At 33.5% G+C, this 18,706-nt stretch overlaps 1 protein-coding gene across 1 annotated transcript; it reads left to right on the forward strand.

Moving 5' to 3' along the window:
• The first annotated feature begins 443 nt into the window (after positions 1 to 443).
• LOC115455574 lies at positions 444 to 10,763 on the forward strand. Its single transcript, XM_030184210.1, has 4 exons — positions 444 to 516; positions 2,671 to 2,828; positions 3,681 to 3,806; positions 10,608 to 10,763. Exons 1-4 carry the CDS (start codon positions 444 to 446, stop codon positions 10,698 to 10,700), a joined length of 450 nt encoding a protein of 149 aa, XP_030040070.1. The 3' UTR covers positions 10,701 to 10,763.
• Positions 10,764 to 18,706: the final 7,943 nt, after the last annotated feature.

Here is an 18,706-nt window from a genome sequence, read left to right on the forward strand (position 1 = left end):
CAAGAATATAGTAATAGATAGGGCTGGCTGGAATGAGTTATTTGATGGTAGATAATTGAAATCTACTTTAAACATTATGTGGTATGAATAGTTAATTGAAGATTTTTTATTATTCTATCCCAGAATAGTCATTTCATTACACTTGATGTTAAGAAAGGTAAGGTCATAAAAACTTTGACCAACAAGGTACTATATGCCAAACATGGATTCGGCGAGGATTTTTGACAAATAAGTAGCAACAGCAAAGACTAAAATCGAAAGCGAAGATCTGACTACAAATAATACAGACAAAGTCACGAACTCAACAGACAATAAAATAAATTAGTTGTTTAATATCGAGATAAAACCATCGATTCGTATTAAAACCACCGGAAAGATATTATCTGATGAGCGGATGATGCCGCAAAATTATGATTGCACGAACATTTTGTGTAGTGTTCAAAATGAACGCAACGTGGCGGACATCACTCTTTTATTCTCTTTGTTTAATTTACTTTGTGACAGGCGAGGAGAGAGGTAAGAATTGGTCTTTTTATCAATGACAGCGTATGAATGGAGTACATGAAATGCATAATGATTTCTTTTGTTTACGCGAATGTTAGACATTTAAATTAAACTATTTTTCGGATTTTATCGCGGTTTTAATATTTTACTTTTCTCCCGACGTTTCGAAGACTTTGCAACCGTCATGGTCACAGGGGGACTGAGCTGTTGTTCATCCGCAAAGTCAGAGTTACAATATCTACCTACATTTTACAATTATACAACTTTTTAAAATTTTAGCTGTTGGTGGTCCGATCTACGCAGAATGAGCTCACAGTGTCTTGAAGTCATGAATTGAAAGTCATGAAGTCTTGTAGTGAATGATAAAAAAACAATACAATTAGTGTTTGCCATAGCATAAATTTTCCAACAATATTACTAAAAAATAACAATTCCAATCTATTACTATGACTCCAAAGAAGTAATTCTTCATTTGAGACTTCAACATTGAATGTCAAGAGCGTAATATCGACTTTAAAAGTTTTCGCGCAACAAAATGTCGAATTTTCTATTCATGCAAACTCTTGTAGGAGGTACTATAAAAGCTCATTTGAATTTCTTGAACAACGTAGTTTTACATCTAAGTCTTGCACATACTATACTAGATATGACCTCCAGAATTTGAATTGCACAGTTGGCTAGACTGTAGAAATGTTTTGACGAGATTACCCAAAATTCCAGGTGGTTTTCTAAACGATTTGGTTGCAATTCTAGCTAGCTAGTAGGACCTTGTAAAATTGCTTTATTATAGTGTCTTAGCTTGTTCATTTGTTATGTATACTCGACGAGGCTATTTAAGTTTTGTTCTAGTAGTTCGACTTGTAATATGTATTTTCACACCAATGGCGCTTGAAGTTATCGAAATATTGCAGTAATAAATCAAACTCCTGATCCATTATATGGTCTTTCTATAAAGATCATAACAATTGACTGATATCGCTTTGTATTATGATGCTATTGCATCACTTATAATCAGACCAATATACATTTTTATTTATTATAAAAACCATAGCTTCTAAGGAGTAATCAAGTTAAATTTCGCAGAAAAAAACACCTAAATAAATTGATAAATCGTTGGAATAAATGTATAATCTGATACGCCTACGAGATAAATGATGTAAAATTCAGATCCACTTAGACTAAGATAGAAATTTGAAACTAAAACCTAACTTCTAAGCAATGCATGATATATATAATTCAAAAAGAAATTCAAATCTTTTTCTTCTCATAAAAGAGTAAAAAACCCATCTAGAGATTTGGTGTTTTTCGATTAAACTAGTAAATAAAGCGGGCTTGACAGATAAATTATAGATAATGTCTTTCGTTGTTTTATTTTAGAGGAGAGCCTGGTTGCAGATAGTGTGTGGTGTCTGCTGAGTACGCGGTTTGATTTAACTAAAATACACGCCTTTATCACTGAAAGCGTAGACAGAATTCCACCCTTGTATGGTCTGTCCCATGATATGATAGAAGCGAGCTTATCCCTATATCGGGCACAAATTAGATCAGGCTTATACCACTGTCGTTACCAGTAATCTGGCGTTAAGTTGGTCTCATTCCTGAGGCTTTTTGTTTGTTTAATGAAATCGGCTGAATAAACTAATTCTTCTAGAAGGCGGCGACGAAATGTCTTTACGAGTGCGCTAGATTGTCTTCACTTACCGTCAAAGGATTGGAACGCCCTTATGGCATCTTTTTGCTTAAAAATATCACGTTGAACAAAAACAATAAAAGTGAAATTATATTAACGGTTATAAGAAGCATTTGCCACATATCCGTGTCTATTCGATCCTGTTATATGAAAGGAACGAGGCTTTCGTCATATCAGGCACAAATTCCAGACTTCCTGCTGTTACTCAACAGATAAACCCAAACACTTTGATCGACTCGGAATTTGAAGCCACCTCTTTGAAGACACCTCAGAACGGGTGTCTGCCGCGCAATACAACCTCACCGAAGCATCTTTGTAGGTAATCGTTAAAATAAGAATAAAATAGTTTTCCAGAACCAATGGATCCAGCAAAAGTTTTATAAGATACAATTGGTTTCAAACAAACAAAATCTGAAGTTTTAGCACCAAAGAACATTGGCAGGAAGATAAATCACTATTACTTGTTGTGTTCCCAGAAAATCCGTTCACATCCGTGGTACGGAAGGCCCTGATCAACACTGCGCGCTCCTGCATGGTACATGTGAACGCGACGCAGGAAGATCTGGAGTATTTGCGCAAGGATCCACCTTTTCCTGAGAAAGCATCGTGCATCGTCAAATGTTTGTTGGAGAAGGTAAAACGCCTTTTATAAACAGATAATGAAATTTATAGTACTTGGTTTTTTCTTTACGCTTGAAAGAAGTGTATTATTAACATTACTTTTCGTTAATAATACCGAAGCAAAAAAAGGCAGGGATTATATTCATACTATATTTAATTAAAATCTTACCTCAGTAAAAAAAAATTCCTGACATTTCATTTATTAGAATTGCTGTTTCACTTATTTTTATCCCAACTGGAATAAAAACTGTTATATTTGCTTGTCTGAAACTACTATACGATTCAAAACATTTCACGGTGTTTTTAACATCCATGTCGAACATTTTAGTTTCTCTCTCAGTTTTAGAATAGAAAATTATTTTTTAGCAATTGTAATATTTTTTTCATAACCAGCTAGAATTTTAGTTGGAATGCGACGATTCGCGTGATGGTAGATTTTTTATTAATTTAAAGATTTTTATGTATTCGTATACAAGGCACAAAATATTATAGTTTTGGATACTTTTAGTACAAATAAAAACATCAAGGCTGCTTAGAATAAAATAAAAATAACACAAGTATACTAGGTAGGTGTCGTATTTAAATTCTGCCTGTGTAGGTACTACCATTCTGTATATTGTATATGCCACAACAAACCCTATTGATTTCTGGTTTAAAGGAGGGAATATTCAGTTGTGAAAATACTGTTCAAGATATTTCGTAGCAAGGGGTATTTAGTGCCAAATAGATCCATATTCAAAGTAAGATTTTGCCATAACTTCCAATTCCATACGAATCACTTTCTCATTTCGAAAAACAAACAATATACAAAAGAAACATTGAAATTATTAAGAAAACCCTAGCTAAAACATAAATAACATTGCAGATAGGCGTTGTGAAAAACAACAAATATTCCAAGAGTGGGTTCATGATGGTAGTCACGCCGCTCGTCTTCGCCAACAAAAAGAAATTGGATCACATGAAAACTGTATCGGAAAATTGCGAGAGCGAGGTGAGTAGGGGTGCGGGCGGGGTGGTAGGGGGGAGCATCTACCACCTGTCGACACTACATATATTGAAGCGATCTGACAGAGATGTGAATATTTTTTGGTGATTGAATGTTCAGGCATTTCGATTTCTAGATTGTTTTATTGGTTTCAATATTGATTTTTGTGGAATTGTTCGGGATTGTTCTACGTTATCCAATTGAGTAGACGTGGATTGTTTTGTTATGTTTGTTAATAGTCTGGATATGACGCATTTATTATAATAATTTATAGTTTTATTTTTAAATTTATTCTTTCTTTAACTGTAATATAGACGCCTGAAGTTTAATGCGCAAGAGGTTAATTGTAATTATAAACATTAAATGTATAATATTATTTTTACGATGTTTAAGTGTTGATTGTATTTATCTTGATATCTACACTTGTGATTAAATTTGTTTTTGGATCAATAATTGTGGCTTTGAAGTAAGAATCAATTCATTAATAATTTTTAAGTTACTAATTATTAAATCTAAGAAATGCGTTCTTATTATGTACGTATAATTTTTTTACAAGTATTTTTTTACAAGTAAGAAACTAGGATAATAAAAATGCCAATAAAAATCCTTTAAAATAAAGATAATTGACAAGATGCTACTACTACATTTATTAGATTTAAATAAGAAGCAAAAAATATTATAATATTGTCTACAAAAAATAAATTGAATTAGAAAAGCCAGACCGTTTAGAAAGAAAAATTCGTATAATGCCAAAACAATACGGAAATTCAATCAAAACAAATTAGAATTTCGGAATTGAATCCCGTATCAATCGTTAGGCCGGTTGTCAGTTTGAGAGGCAATACCTTCGCCCCGATGCGCTCGGGTACAAACAAAATTTATTCCATTTATACGGCCCTCTGCCGTTTATTCCCTTCTAGCAATATCGCGAATTTCTCGATATTTGCAGAAATATTTTAAATTGTTTTTACTATGGTACTATGGTGTACCTTCAATAAAACTGTATATTATTACTTAGTAGTGAATCGTAACACTTAAATTTTTAATATAATATAATTTAATAATAATAATAATAATCTGTTGAGGAAATTATAGTCGTATTTTGAATATTAAAGTATGGAAAATTACTTTTAAATTATTAGTTTTTGCTTTTTCGTTTGCGTATATAACCTTTGGTCCGATTTACAGATGTGTTATAGTGTATTCTAAAGGCAATATTAATAGATGCAACTCAGTTTCGCTGAGACGCTGTCAAATAATGTCAGCATCTTAAGATCGTCGCTATTTAATAAACACATGCCAACAACATATCAAATGGTATCTCATGTCACAACGTATGACGGAGTTTGACCGTAATTTTGTGTATCAAACAACGCACTCAGCTGAGAAAATTTTTGATATGACTACTTGAATAGTTCATTGAATGTCTACTTGAGATCCCATTAAAGGTGAGATTGATTTATTATCCCTTAGACTTCCTTTTTAGAAGACTCGAAAGACAACTTATTTAGCAAAATAAGTAATACTAGCTTCCGCCCGCAGCTTCGCTTGCGTGGATTTCGGACTTTAAAAATGGAGCCGGTCGCGAACGTTCGAGAATGTTCGTTTTACGGAGCTACTAGCTAGGTGATTCGCTAGCCTCTAGGTGCCAAGCAAGCCGCCTGCCTGTGCGTTCGCGACCTTATATTCAGATTCAGTATTCACACGTGATGGCTTATTATCAGCGTATTTCATGTATAACTTTGGTGTTTCTATACCGATTTCTATGATTCTTTTTTATGGAATATTTAATGTTAACTTTTTAATTGGAGATGACTGAGAGTTTTATAAACGTAAGAGTAGACAAATATAATGAGAAAGCTTCGAACTGCTAAGCTATCGGGAGTTACACGTGTTATTGTGAGTCAACCATAAAAGATAGACATATGCTGTCGTGGGATATATTTTACATAATTTTAAGGAGAACATTTCCGTCATACATGATTTCTGCGTAGCTTTAACCATTAAGGTTGCACACGCGACGGAAGATTAAAAATGGAGTAACTTCTCCCGTTTTCCCAACATTTCCCTTCACTGCTCTGCTCCTATTAATTGTAGCGTGATGAAAAGTATACTATAACCAGCACAGGAGTATGACAAATAATTGTACCAAGTTTCGTTAAAATCCGTCGAGTAGTTTTTGTTTCTATAACGGTTATACAAACAGACAGACAGACAGACAGACAAACAAAAATTTTACTAATTGCATTTTTGGCATCCCTAATCACCCTCTGATAGTTATTTTGGAAATATATTTCATGTACAGAATTGACCTCTCTACAGATTTATTATAAGTATAGATAGATAGATAGATAAGTAGGCTAAGAGATATTATGTCGGAATAAATTTCATAAATATACTCATGTACATTGCGGAACAAATAAACAAAGCCGCATACACTGCTTAAATCATAACCCTCCTCTAGCTACGTATTTAGGGAAGGAAAATAATGTAAATAACAAAAAAAACACATTTATCATTCACACCCTTATCGGAATAAGTGGGTACGAAGTGGCACATTTAATCATAGTATTTTTATAGTAATCTACCAAATGTGCAAGAGGGTAGTCTAATGGTAATTAAATACAATTCAAAAGTAAAATTTAAAAAAAAAATCAGTGGGCATTTTTAACAAACTTGAAGTTATACCAAATACTATCTATCTAATATATATTTTATTAATGATAATAATATTTTTAACTGACTCACTTTTCGCTTGATTTCTGATATTATTTTGACTCTTTTCTGTGTACCCACCTAGATTAAAAATTATAAATGCAAAAATTGACTTTAGATTTAATGTTGTATAATAAATATAACTGTATAAAATATAATTAAAATAATAATATAATTAAATAATTTTAAATATCATAGTAATAAGTGTATAATGAAAGGTGATAAGTACCTAATAGTACTTTTATATTACTTAAAATATGAAATAATTTAAAAATTGAAACATTGAAATTGAAATGTATAATGTTAATAATCTATCTGTTGATATTTGTACGCTGCTGCCGCGGCCAAACATGATGTCTCTATTATAATTATGTAACATCTTGCATGCCTGTGTATGTATACTCATGTTCTTTTACAAATAAATTATCTTATCTTATCTTATCTTATCCAAAAATACAATATAATTATTTTTTTCAGAAAATATTTATAAAAGCTTGGAGCTTCAAACACGACATACAAATATTTTTCAACAATGCTTCGTAATTGGCGGAAATATCGCGTAACACACATATAATAAAAACAGTCGAATTGAGAACCTCCTATTTTTTATATTTAAGCCGGTTAAAATACGTATAAAGGTGTATTGTTTTTAAACTAACTTCACCTTCTGTCGTTAAATGGAGCTACAAAGCTGTTTTGTCAATAGATGTAAGGTGTCAATCGCACATCAGTTCTAGCCAGCTCTTAAACGCTATATTAACTGATAAGATCGTAGCTTCAAATACCGCTTCTGATTAAGTGTTTCCTGCCGGCCTAGCATGCGCACGACGACAAGATTTTGTCGACACTTTTTCTCGTGATTTTGTCGTTTATCTCTATATATCTACCGACACTAACATGCGCGCTCATTTTCTCGACTTGTCACGAGAAAAGTAGAGAAAAATTAATGTTTTATTAATCTGTGGTATTTTTGTCTACAAACCCTAACATGAGCAAATAATTTTATCGTTTTTTGACACACGTAAACGAGATATTTGTCTTCTTTGATATTGTACGAAGAGATAAACCGAGAAAATTATCAATTTAATTTATTCGTTAAAACGCGATGGTGGTATCTTACTATAGTAAAATAATATCGATATATGACACACGAGAGGCGTGTAAAGTGGAAAGAAGACATATTATACTTAATTGATTTATGATATCCCTTTGCTACAAAACGAATGGCATTGTATATTAAAGATAAGTTTGCTCCCGATTTGAAGTCTCAAGCCAAAGGCATAGCCGTCCGTTTAAAGGTAATTGAATATATTTATTACATACTTAATTACATAAGTAGCTGAGTTTAATATCAATTGAAGTATTTTGATTTATAGATAATGGAATCATTTTTATTTTTTTAAGGTGAGACTCGTGAATTTTACGTGCAAGGTATGTTAGGGCTCTTAGATTGTACCCATATAAAAATATTACCTCCTAATGAGCCACAAAGTGCACAATATCAAAAATGAGGAAGGATGCCTGCGACACCAAGGTTCAACTGGTAATGTACTATTAATTAATTACTAGAGTTAATAGAAATAAAAAATGAATGTATTTTGAGAAATATCTTCACAATTAATACATAGCGGGTTACCTTTCATAAAAATGATATAAGTGTGCCAACTAATGAGGTAATAAGAGCTATTTAATCAGATTAATTGCAGTTTTAATTTTGTTTATTTTAATACTACAAATACAAATGAGTAACTTGTTTTACCATTATGTTTTGCAAAACTAGTACTTATATGTTACCAAAAAATGTCACATTATGGATTCAAACAGCAAAACTCTTAATGTGAATGCCAGGTATCGGAGAAGATACTATTACTATGCAACTTAACAATATAAACAAACAATATCTTGCTTTATTTCTTTATTAAAAACTTCATTTACACCGATTGTATACTGATGGACTTAACAATAATGGATATATGGTTATACACTGTTTCAAATTGTTGTTTGACTATATTATTTTACCACTGGTACAACTTCACATTATATTACTATTGTTAAGTAACTGTAGGTAATGCAGTATTTTATGTTACAGTGTTCCAATGGAGGAAACTATTATAAATGAACATCATATGTGAGAAGAACCTGTACAATTATCAGTACCTGCAAGTGTCTCTCAAGCAGGATGACCTCAATTATAATAAATAGATATTTTCCTATGTAAATAATGTATAGTTTATTATATTCACATTTTAAATATCAAGATAGTTTTCATTATTACAACAAAATCTTCTACACAAATTTAGGCAACAATAGAATATTTCATAATAACTTGTTATACAACAAATTTCCTACAATAATTACTGTAATGAAATACTATGAACACTTACAAGAAACAGAAATTGCACTCTCAAGTAATTGCTGCAGTTTACTTATATTATTAATTTCCTAAACCAACAGAACAAAGAACACAACAGAACAGAACTAAATTTCCTAACATACAGATGTTTTATCTAGTGTATAAATAAAGATACCTAACGAAATATATATACAAGATATTAAGTATTTAAAAAATGTAGTTTTTTTTTAAAAAACTGGTTATAAAAATACATATTTTCATTAAAGTATTAAGTTCAAACCGAGCAACTAAAAAACTTTTTGGGAGTAGTAATTGGTAAGCTCTTCAACATGGTGTTGACTGCTGGGCTGGGGACATTCCAATGAATGTAGAGGGACTTGATTCACGGAACTAAAACAAAAAGAAAATATATACTTCATATTTTAATAAACACTTATACTAAAAAACATCAATTACCATCGAATAAGAACAAACTTGAGCTTTGTGGCTGCAAAGTTCAACTTACAACATTGGTGTTTTGCTAATAAGGTTATTGTTTCACTATACTTACATCAATTGGGTATTTTGTGAGGCCCAAAGCCACAGCCATCTCCTTCCCGATTGGACTACTGATTCCATTAGGCATTATGGTACATCGTTCTCACGGCGGGTTGTAGTCACCCGAGGTAAAGTCCGGCTTGGGCACCATATACTCGTACAAATAATTGTCTTATTAGATTTTATTTGATTTGTGTCTTGTTACTTCGTACTCCAAAATAGGGCGGAGCTGTTATTTTGTGTTAGAATCCTTATTATATTGTACAATATTATTATTAATTTTGAATTTGTTTACTTATTTACGTTTTTATTTACATTATGCTCTTTGTTATGACATAAACTGTCACATAAAACGTCAAAAAACCTAATTGGATCATAGATCTATAAAAATTGAATGAACTAAAACCATTGTAGCTATATTAGAAAATAAAATGATTAGAATATATATTTCAATGGGCAACATCGGTTTGTCTTCACGAGTAAACTTATGTCTTCAACGAGGAATTTGTCGATCGTGGTGCGCATGTTAGAGAAAACGAGATATTAATCGACATCGACAATTTGTCTACTCTCGTTCTCGAGATATCTCGTGATGCGCATGCTAGGCCGGCTGTACTACTCAGAGCGTTTAGGCCTTAGTCCACCACGCTGGCTTAGTGCCGGTTGATAGACTTCATACATGTTGAAATTGATATAATTCAAATATATAATCTGTTATGTTTTCTAACAATAAAAACCTTTCTTTTTATTTATTTTTAACGATGTTATCTTTAACCGCTAAAGTGAATGATTGTTAAAATCTTTGGACGTTTGCATGTTTGTTAGAAGACAACTCAGAAATAGCTGAATGGATTTGGATGAAATTTGACCCACAAATAGACAATGTCTAGGATTAACACATAGACTTTGTGTCCCGGTAATTTACCCGTTAGAAATTCTTTCTTCATTTAACGAAACAGACGGCGATATAGATCATTGTTATTTAGAGACTTCTTTAGCTGAACAGGCTTTTAACAACACTAAGTTAAAGAAAAAGGATAACTGATAGGTTTGCCACATTTTGATAAAATTTTGTTACATTGGTAACTTATTTCCATTGAAATCAGAAGATGTTTTCATGCTATTTTATGCTAAAATTTAAGATCTTATTTTTTCGAGTTATCTTAACAAATAGGACTGATATTGCTATTTTCATATTTCAGATCGTTCACAAAGAATCATCGCCATGTGATGCTGGTAATGAAGTAACTACTTGCATATTCAAATATGCACCGGAGCTGCATTTGAGGGGTTAACTTTGGGTTAATTAAAAGCCTTATAACAAGTTTTAATTACTGAATAAATTTATTAACTGAATACTTATGTGTTTCATTAATTATTTTTCTATTAATTACTCTGAGTATTTTGTCATTTTGATTCTCAATATTTGTAATGGGATATACGATAGACTATCTAGTATCTAGGTTTTGAGGACAGAATACAAATCTTTAGACCGTGGTTATATTGTTAGGAACTGAAGTGATTTTGATTATTATGACAAAAAAACTATCACGGACTACATAAATATTTCTTTTTTTATTGCTTTACATAACGGGACGAGCCTGCCATTCGGATGATGGTAAGCGATACGACCGCCCATAAACAGAAACACCACCAACACCTTAAATTACAAAGTATTGTTTGGTATTCCACTGCGCTCGCCATCCTGAGATATGAGAGGTTAAGCCTTATGTGTCCAGCAGTTACACTGTCCTTGTTACAATGTCCTTCAAACCAAACAACAGTGTCTACATACTGTTACTTGGCGGCAGAAATAGATATTGCGATAGTACCTACCCACGCGGACTTTCACATATAAGATGTCTACCACCAGTGAATTTCACCAACTAACCGATTTATACGACTGTTAATGTCTAGCTACCTCGGTCCGTCAACGCTCAGTGTTTTACAGCAAAATAATTTCACAAATACCCTCAAATATATTTTTAATATTTTTATCCTAAAAATATTCTATTTTACTAAGAATAACCGAATACAACAACGTAAATGTATTTTTATTTTATCATGAAGTACTTTCTAGTGTTATTCCGTGTAATATCAATATATTTTTAGTTAGAATTGTAACAATATGGTAATGATTTATGTTTCCGCGAAAATTAGACTGTTAGATGTAAGTAACTATGAGTTTTCCAATATCCGACAAAACACGAAGCAATCAAAAGTACTTCATTTAACTAGAACTGTTTCATTTTTATTTAATTTTAATAATAGGACCAGTTTTGGCTCCATCGACATCGTAATATGCATTTTTATTTTGAATATTTTATGTTCTTTATTTACCAATCAAACCAAATAGCCTCTTACATAACATTCAAAGAATTAGGTACCATGTAATCATATAGAGCATGGTCACCCATGAGGCTTATAAATATAATCACTATAGTCATGGGGCCATTCCGTCTACGGAGGTGAATCCGTCTTTTTGCAATTACAATAAAAAAACAGCGTTAAGAAGCCGTATAAGTAAGAATCAAGAAATCCCTTATTTACCTAAACTTCCTTCGATTAGAAAGTCCGTAATTGTAAAACAAGGCCTCTTGACTATATATATATTATAATATAATTGCTACATTATTACAAAGGTTATTTAGATTATTACTAATAAGGCCTTAGATCGACGTAAGCAAATATTGCAACCAGTTGTAAATATCCAGTTGAGTTCCTAAAATGCGGATTTGTCTTCTAGACAGCTTGGGCCGTAACCTGGACAGCCTGACCAGTAACTGAAAATAACTGAGGTGTGCTCACGATGTAAGAACTTACTGAGGATACTACTGCTCGACTGTATCAGAGAATATCTGCTCCATATCAAGGCCGAAGGCTCGCCCCTTTCACGTCATGAGACGGAATACACCCGACGAAAGTGTATGCATTAGTTGGACCTCTGCCTATACCTTTGGGCATTAAAGGCGAAGATGCATAGATTTAAAACATTAGATGTGCCCTGTGCTCCTTGCAACTGTCCACTATTTATATCTGTATGTCTATCGAAAAAATAAAAATATAATCAATTTCACAAACATTTATTAATAAATATTACTACAATACCAATACGCAAATTTAAGAAGATAAGGTCTGATTGGTTGAAAATATTTTGACTGTGAAAAATGAAAAATTAGTCATAAAAATCAAAATTACTGACCATCGAATAAAACGAGTTTTTTTGAATTTTTGCCTTTTTGTAGTTTATTTCTTGTAGTTTGTAGTTATTTTTGATAAGGAAGGCATATTTATAGATTTAGAGACTTAATAGCAAAAAACAAAAAACGTAATCAACGTGCATTGTTTACTGCTTACTACAACCGACTACGACGTGAAGAGTGACCTCACTCTTCCCAACGATGACACAATTCCGTGCGGCTGCAGTATGGGCACATCTAATAATAGTCCATTGAAAAGTTACATTTGGGGTTGCGTTTTTTAGAGGACGCAATTTTATTTTTTAGAAGTGTAGGGGGGGTCAGTGTAAAGCTACAGCCAAGTTTGTGGGGTCGCCACCCTTGTCCCACGGCCGCCATCTTGGGTTGAAATGGTTTTTACGATGTATCTCTTAAACTATTTATCTTACAATAAATTATAAACATTTTTGTTGCAAATTAAATTCTCTACAACTTTGGTCCAGGAACATTTTGTCGTAGAACTATATATAAAAAAGTTATAAGCAAAAATGTTAAGCAATTGCTTCATCTGTCCCAAAGCGATTCAGGATCCAAGTAATTCGCGTACAAGCCGACAACCGCGGGTTTGTGTTGTACGTATTATGAACCTTATAAACACACGTTTTGATGACGTTGCAATGGACATTGCTTAACATTGAATTTTTAACATTTTCGCTTATACATTTTTTATTTATAGTTCTACGACAAAAGTTACTAGACCAAAGTTGTAGAGAATTTAATTTGCAACAAAAAATGTTTATAATTTTTTTTTGTCAGATAAATAGTTTAAGAGATACATCGTAAAACCATTTCAAACCAAGATGGCGGCCGTGGGACAAGGGTGGCGACCCCACAAACTTGGTTTAACACTGACCCCCCCTACACTTCTAAAAATTAAAATTGCGTCCTCTAAAAAACGCAAGGTAAGGCCTAAAAAATGTAACATTTCAATGGACTATAATTTAAATCTACGCGAAGATGTGTATTTCGGCTCGCAGGCGCGCTAACTGAAAGCTTTTCCCGAATTATTATTTCAATTTCCAGCTTAAAACGCCTGTTTAGGGTCGAATTTTGAGATGCGACAGCAAGGACAGCTAGCTTAAGCGCTGCAGATACAAAAAACCTTTCTTCGGAGACTAACCATCGGTTTTGAAAATAATATGATCTGTATTCACAGATTTTCAAAAAATATACGGTCAACAAAAAGCGGTATTTTTTTGCTAATTTCTTTTGTTGTCTCAAAATTCCACCCTGTGTTATAATTTAGTATCCAGCCTACCTGTCTGCTAAAGTTCTTCCACATTCATTAAGCTGTATGCTAAAGCAGTAAAAAACAGCCCAATAAATTCGCAAATTTTCTGATTACTAATGTAGAGTTACAATTTATGAATAAAAATACATTGCTACTGTTAGATATTCTAGACAAAAACTTTCCAAAAAAGTATTCATTCCAAAATATTTAGGTCAAATCCTGACTAATACTAATATTACCTAATAAAAATTTGTTTGTGACAAACATCTTCATACATTCCCTCGCTAAGAAGGTACAGAATCCAAATGAACCTAACTTTTCTTACTGTCTCCATTCACCTGAATGTTTATTTCCGAACTCGAGATAAAAACATATCTATATTACAGATATATACTTTATTAATTTAATGATAGAACTCAATTCCGTTAATAACTTTATTAATAAAATAAAACAAATAATAATATTTTTTTTTAAATATTTTCTCTCACTAACTCCCATTATACATCTTTATGATGTTAGTGATTGTTCAGGACTTTAAAATAAAATATAAAATAAAATACTTTATTTATCACGTAGGCGAACAAAGTTGCACTTATGATACGTCAAAACAAAGCATAGGAATAATAATTATTATTTCTAAACAACTATTAAAATTACTTATATATTTATGGACATTTTAAATTAGGGATAAAATTTATACTAAAGACAAGGTACAAACCGAAGTAACCAGCTCGGGCTGACAAGTAGGGGGAAATAGAAGGGTAACGCGTCGCGATCCTCACCGGCGAGGACATGAGCCCTAACCTAGGTAACCTACCAGCCTTTCACTAGATACTTTGAAGAAAACCTATTTATAAATAAATCAATACCAAACAACTTTTCCTGTTGGTAGGATATATTTTAATACGCTTCGATAGCGACCACCGTACACAATGTTAAAACCCGCCAAAGCTGCTCACATATGTGTGTCTACGCTTGCATAGTGCCCACCGTACACAAGGTGTTAAATCTTCCATAGTGGCTCACGTAAGTGTGTCGCGTTCCGGATCAACCCATGTATATCCGATCGTAACAGGCCGGCATAATTGTGTCGACTGCCGAGGGTAATCTCTCGTCGGCATTCTGTTGAACTCCACTCCACTTACCATCAGGTGCAGTTGAGTCACTTTGCTGTGTACGCATAGGAAAAAACCTATTTATATTTGATTAGCAGCATTAATTTCTCTCGAGAGTTAACACAGGATTTGCCACAGTAACAATAACAATACTTTTATCTGTAATAGTTTATATTTAAATCACTGACAAATTTACCAACACAAGCAATATCAATATAAATCAAATTTCCCTTGCGACTACACCCCTAAGAAAATCACTCACAATCATGCAATTTTAAACCCAACAATATGTGTAAAAACCGTGCGGGAGTTTCAAACGAAAAATCTCGGCATATAAAAATAATACACGATAACATGTGACGTGACATGACAGAACACGACGCGACCGCGGCGAGGGTGTTTGTCCACCGCCGCCGACACGAAGAGATGTTATCGCCGAAGTGACACATGAAAGCCACAGACCGATTAAAGATCGGGAGACGTCAGCAAAATTGTGTTCTAAGTTCAGTGTTGTGCCATGACCCGCGCCAGGACACAGTGGTTACTTGTCAAGGCCTTGACATGCAGTCTATAAGACCTTTGTTTATTTGATTTAAAATGTTTTTGCTGATGGTAAAATATGGTTTATATCCGCCCGGATAGCGATCGCCGTACACAAGATGTTAAAACCGTCATAGTGGCCCACGTAAGTGTGTCGCATCAGCCTGTGTATATATATCCGATTTTAACAGGCCGGCATAATTGTGTTAACTGTCGAGGGGTACTCATCTCTAGTCAGTCGACATTCTATTGGACCCTGCTCTAGTTACCATCAGGTGAAGTGGCCGTGTGCGTGTGGCCGTGTGCCGTGTGCGTATAAAAAAATGTAATTACGTGTTTGATTTTTTTTTTAAATATTTGTACCTATGCATATCAGTGACAAATAAATTAAGTTTATTCGTTTCTTTTTGTAAACCACATCGATCGAACCACATCGGCTCCGTATCACTGTATGGATACAATTGGCCGCCGAGTTCTTATGCAGATCGGTTTTAAAACGTGTCGGGTCGAAGTTTCAGGCATATGAAACAAGACTGAGCTCGTTACCTGGAATTGACAGGCTACGGATAGTCTACGGATTTTGGATTGAGACTCAACAACCGACATCGGCTGTACAGGATTAGTTATGTCCATCAAGCTATTCCGATAGCTCTTCGAAATAATCTTGACGTCGACAGCAGTGGAAAGGCGCGCTGACGTGACGAGCCAAAATCTCGCAGTCAAACTTGGCGCGTCGGCAATCTTCCTTTGCTATATGTAATACGAATCTGCATAGAGGATACCTTGTAGACCAGAAAGGAAATGTATACATCGTATTGATATTATATCTGAGATATTTATACTGTCGTAGCAAGATAGATCGATGGTTTTGATGTTGTGAATTGAAATTGAAGGAATGGCTCGAGAATATTAAAATTGACAGTGACTAGTCGCCACAATAATGCCGGTTCAAACAGACCAGTTTCTTCTATAAACTAGAGCATTTGATTATGAAATATAAAGTAGTCTAGTCTATTTGAAGTTAAAAAGGCTGCAAAGAAAAAAGAAGAAGCTAATAAATATAACCTAAGTAAAATGTGTTTATATACTCGGACCATTTTATTCTTCAGTCACATATACTCTATCACAAAAAGACCTAGAAATGGAAATTTATTTCAACAAATATGTATAATGAGTGTACAGTAAACCACAAAAGTAGACGAACAACTTCAAATCTATTTTTTTATTGCTTTAAATGACGAGACAAGCTTGCCGGTAGTATTATTATTCATAGAGTAAGTATTATTATTCATATCATTCTATGTATATGTAATTTTTCCTCTCGTAGCGTCATAATGCCGAGACTGACACGACGTATGAAGTGTCGTGAAATAACATCGCGGCTATCAACCTTCGCAATATCGTGAGAGTAATTTTTGGCACATTATAAAGAGTTCAAGATTAGATTTTTTTTTATTGCTTTGAATGACGTAACGAGCTTGCCCCTCACCTGATGGTAAGCGATACGACCGCCCATAAGCAGTAGAAACACCATCCAACATCTTGAATTACAAAGTATTGTTTTGTATTCCACTGCGCTCACCATCCTGAGACATGAGATGCTAAATCTCATTATGTCTCGTAGTTTCACTGGCTACGATGAATAGGCTCTACACGTTAAGTATAAATGAAACAATATTGTTTGCGTAAAGTATTTACTTTAAGTATGCAATGGAGTAAGTAATGGATATCCATTACTTACTATTATTGTGAAGAAAAAAATGGGTAAGAAAATAAAATGTATAAGCGATTTGAAGTATTAGATTTTCTTATTCGGTTAGAGCAAAGTGGCGCCACTGCACCTGATGTGAAGTGGAGTGTCGACTGACGAGAGATGATTACCCCTCAACAGTCGAAACAATTATGCTGGCCTGTTGGAACCGGATATACACCTTGATACCGGAGCGCGAAACACTTACGCGAGCTACTATTTACTATACCTACTATACTACGCGGGTTTTAATATCTTGTGTACGGTGGTCACTAAAGAGCTCAATAAATAGGAATTTATTTAGCTTCTTGTGTCAGTGACTGTACTCGGCAATTGGTGGAGAAATGTCTAGATTTTTTATACGTCTGGTGTTCTATGAACGGCGTAGCAAAATATTTGTTTATGTGGTTATATTCAGCTTTAGTATATCTTCCTTTCCATGTTTTCACGAATAATTGTCATAAAATTGGTTTTACTAGTTTTCGCCTGCGGTTTTTTGTGTTTTATCATAACAAATATCGACAAAAAAATTGCTCATATTACTTATAAAATTATGATAGATCAGAACCACAAAATATTCTTTTGCAAATATGTCGGTGCGGTATGTAAAATAATAACAAATATATAAATGAAACTAATGGGTGGCGAATGTCGTTTACCATCAGGAACACCATTTGCTTATTGCATACATAAAGAAGCCATATAAGAAAAATCCCCGAAGCCCTCCCAATAAATTAAATAAACAGTAATTCAAATTTGTATTGAAAAATCAAGATCAGTGCTGTCATTAGTGTCACAACGCGATACAATGCTGTAGTATTCTGGTACTTTACATAATAATTAATTTATCAGCCCTATATTTTGGTCCCACTGCTGGGCACGCGCCTCCTCTACCACTGAGAGGGATTAGGCCTTAGTCGACCACGCTGGCCTAGTGCGGATTGATAAACTTCACACACCTTCGAAATTCCTATAGAGAACTTCTTAGGTTTTTTTTTTTTTGGATATCAACAACTTTTTCAAAACTTTTTCAAAAGTTTCCTCACGTTTTCCTTCACCTTTAAAGCAAGGAATAATTCACAAAGAATACACACATAATTTGAGAAAAGTTAGAGTTGTGTGCCCTTGTGTTTTTTTGGGTACCTTACATAGTTAATATTAATTTATTTATTTTTTAAACTAATTATAACTAAACAAAACAAATTAAGTTGAAGTTTAATATTGTGAACATGTTCCAAATTTGAAAAATACAGACTGCAAAAACATTAGAGCAACACTTTGTTACTTTGTGGTGGACTAAGCTTGTAATCCTCTTAGTGATAGGGATAGGTCCCAGCAGTAGGATAGTAAATAAAGTGCTGGTATTATTCACTTCGGAATATTGTGGACAAATAATTTCATTTTTAACTCCCGACAGAAAAAGAGG

This window comes from Manduca sexta, chromosome 7 (genome assembly GCF_014839805.1).
Source record: "Manduca sexta isolate Smith_Timp_Sample1 chromosome 7, JHU_Msex_v1.0, whole genome shotgun sequence".
Lineage (NCBI taxonomy): Eukaryota > Metazoa > Arthropoda > Insecta > Lepidoptera > Sphingidae > Manduca > Manduca sexta.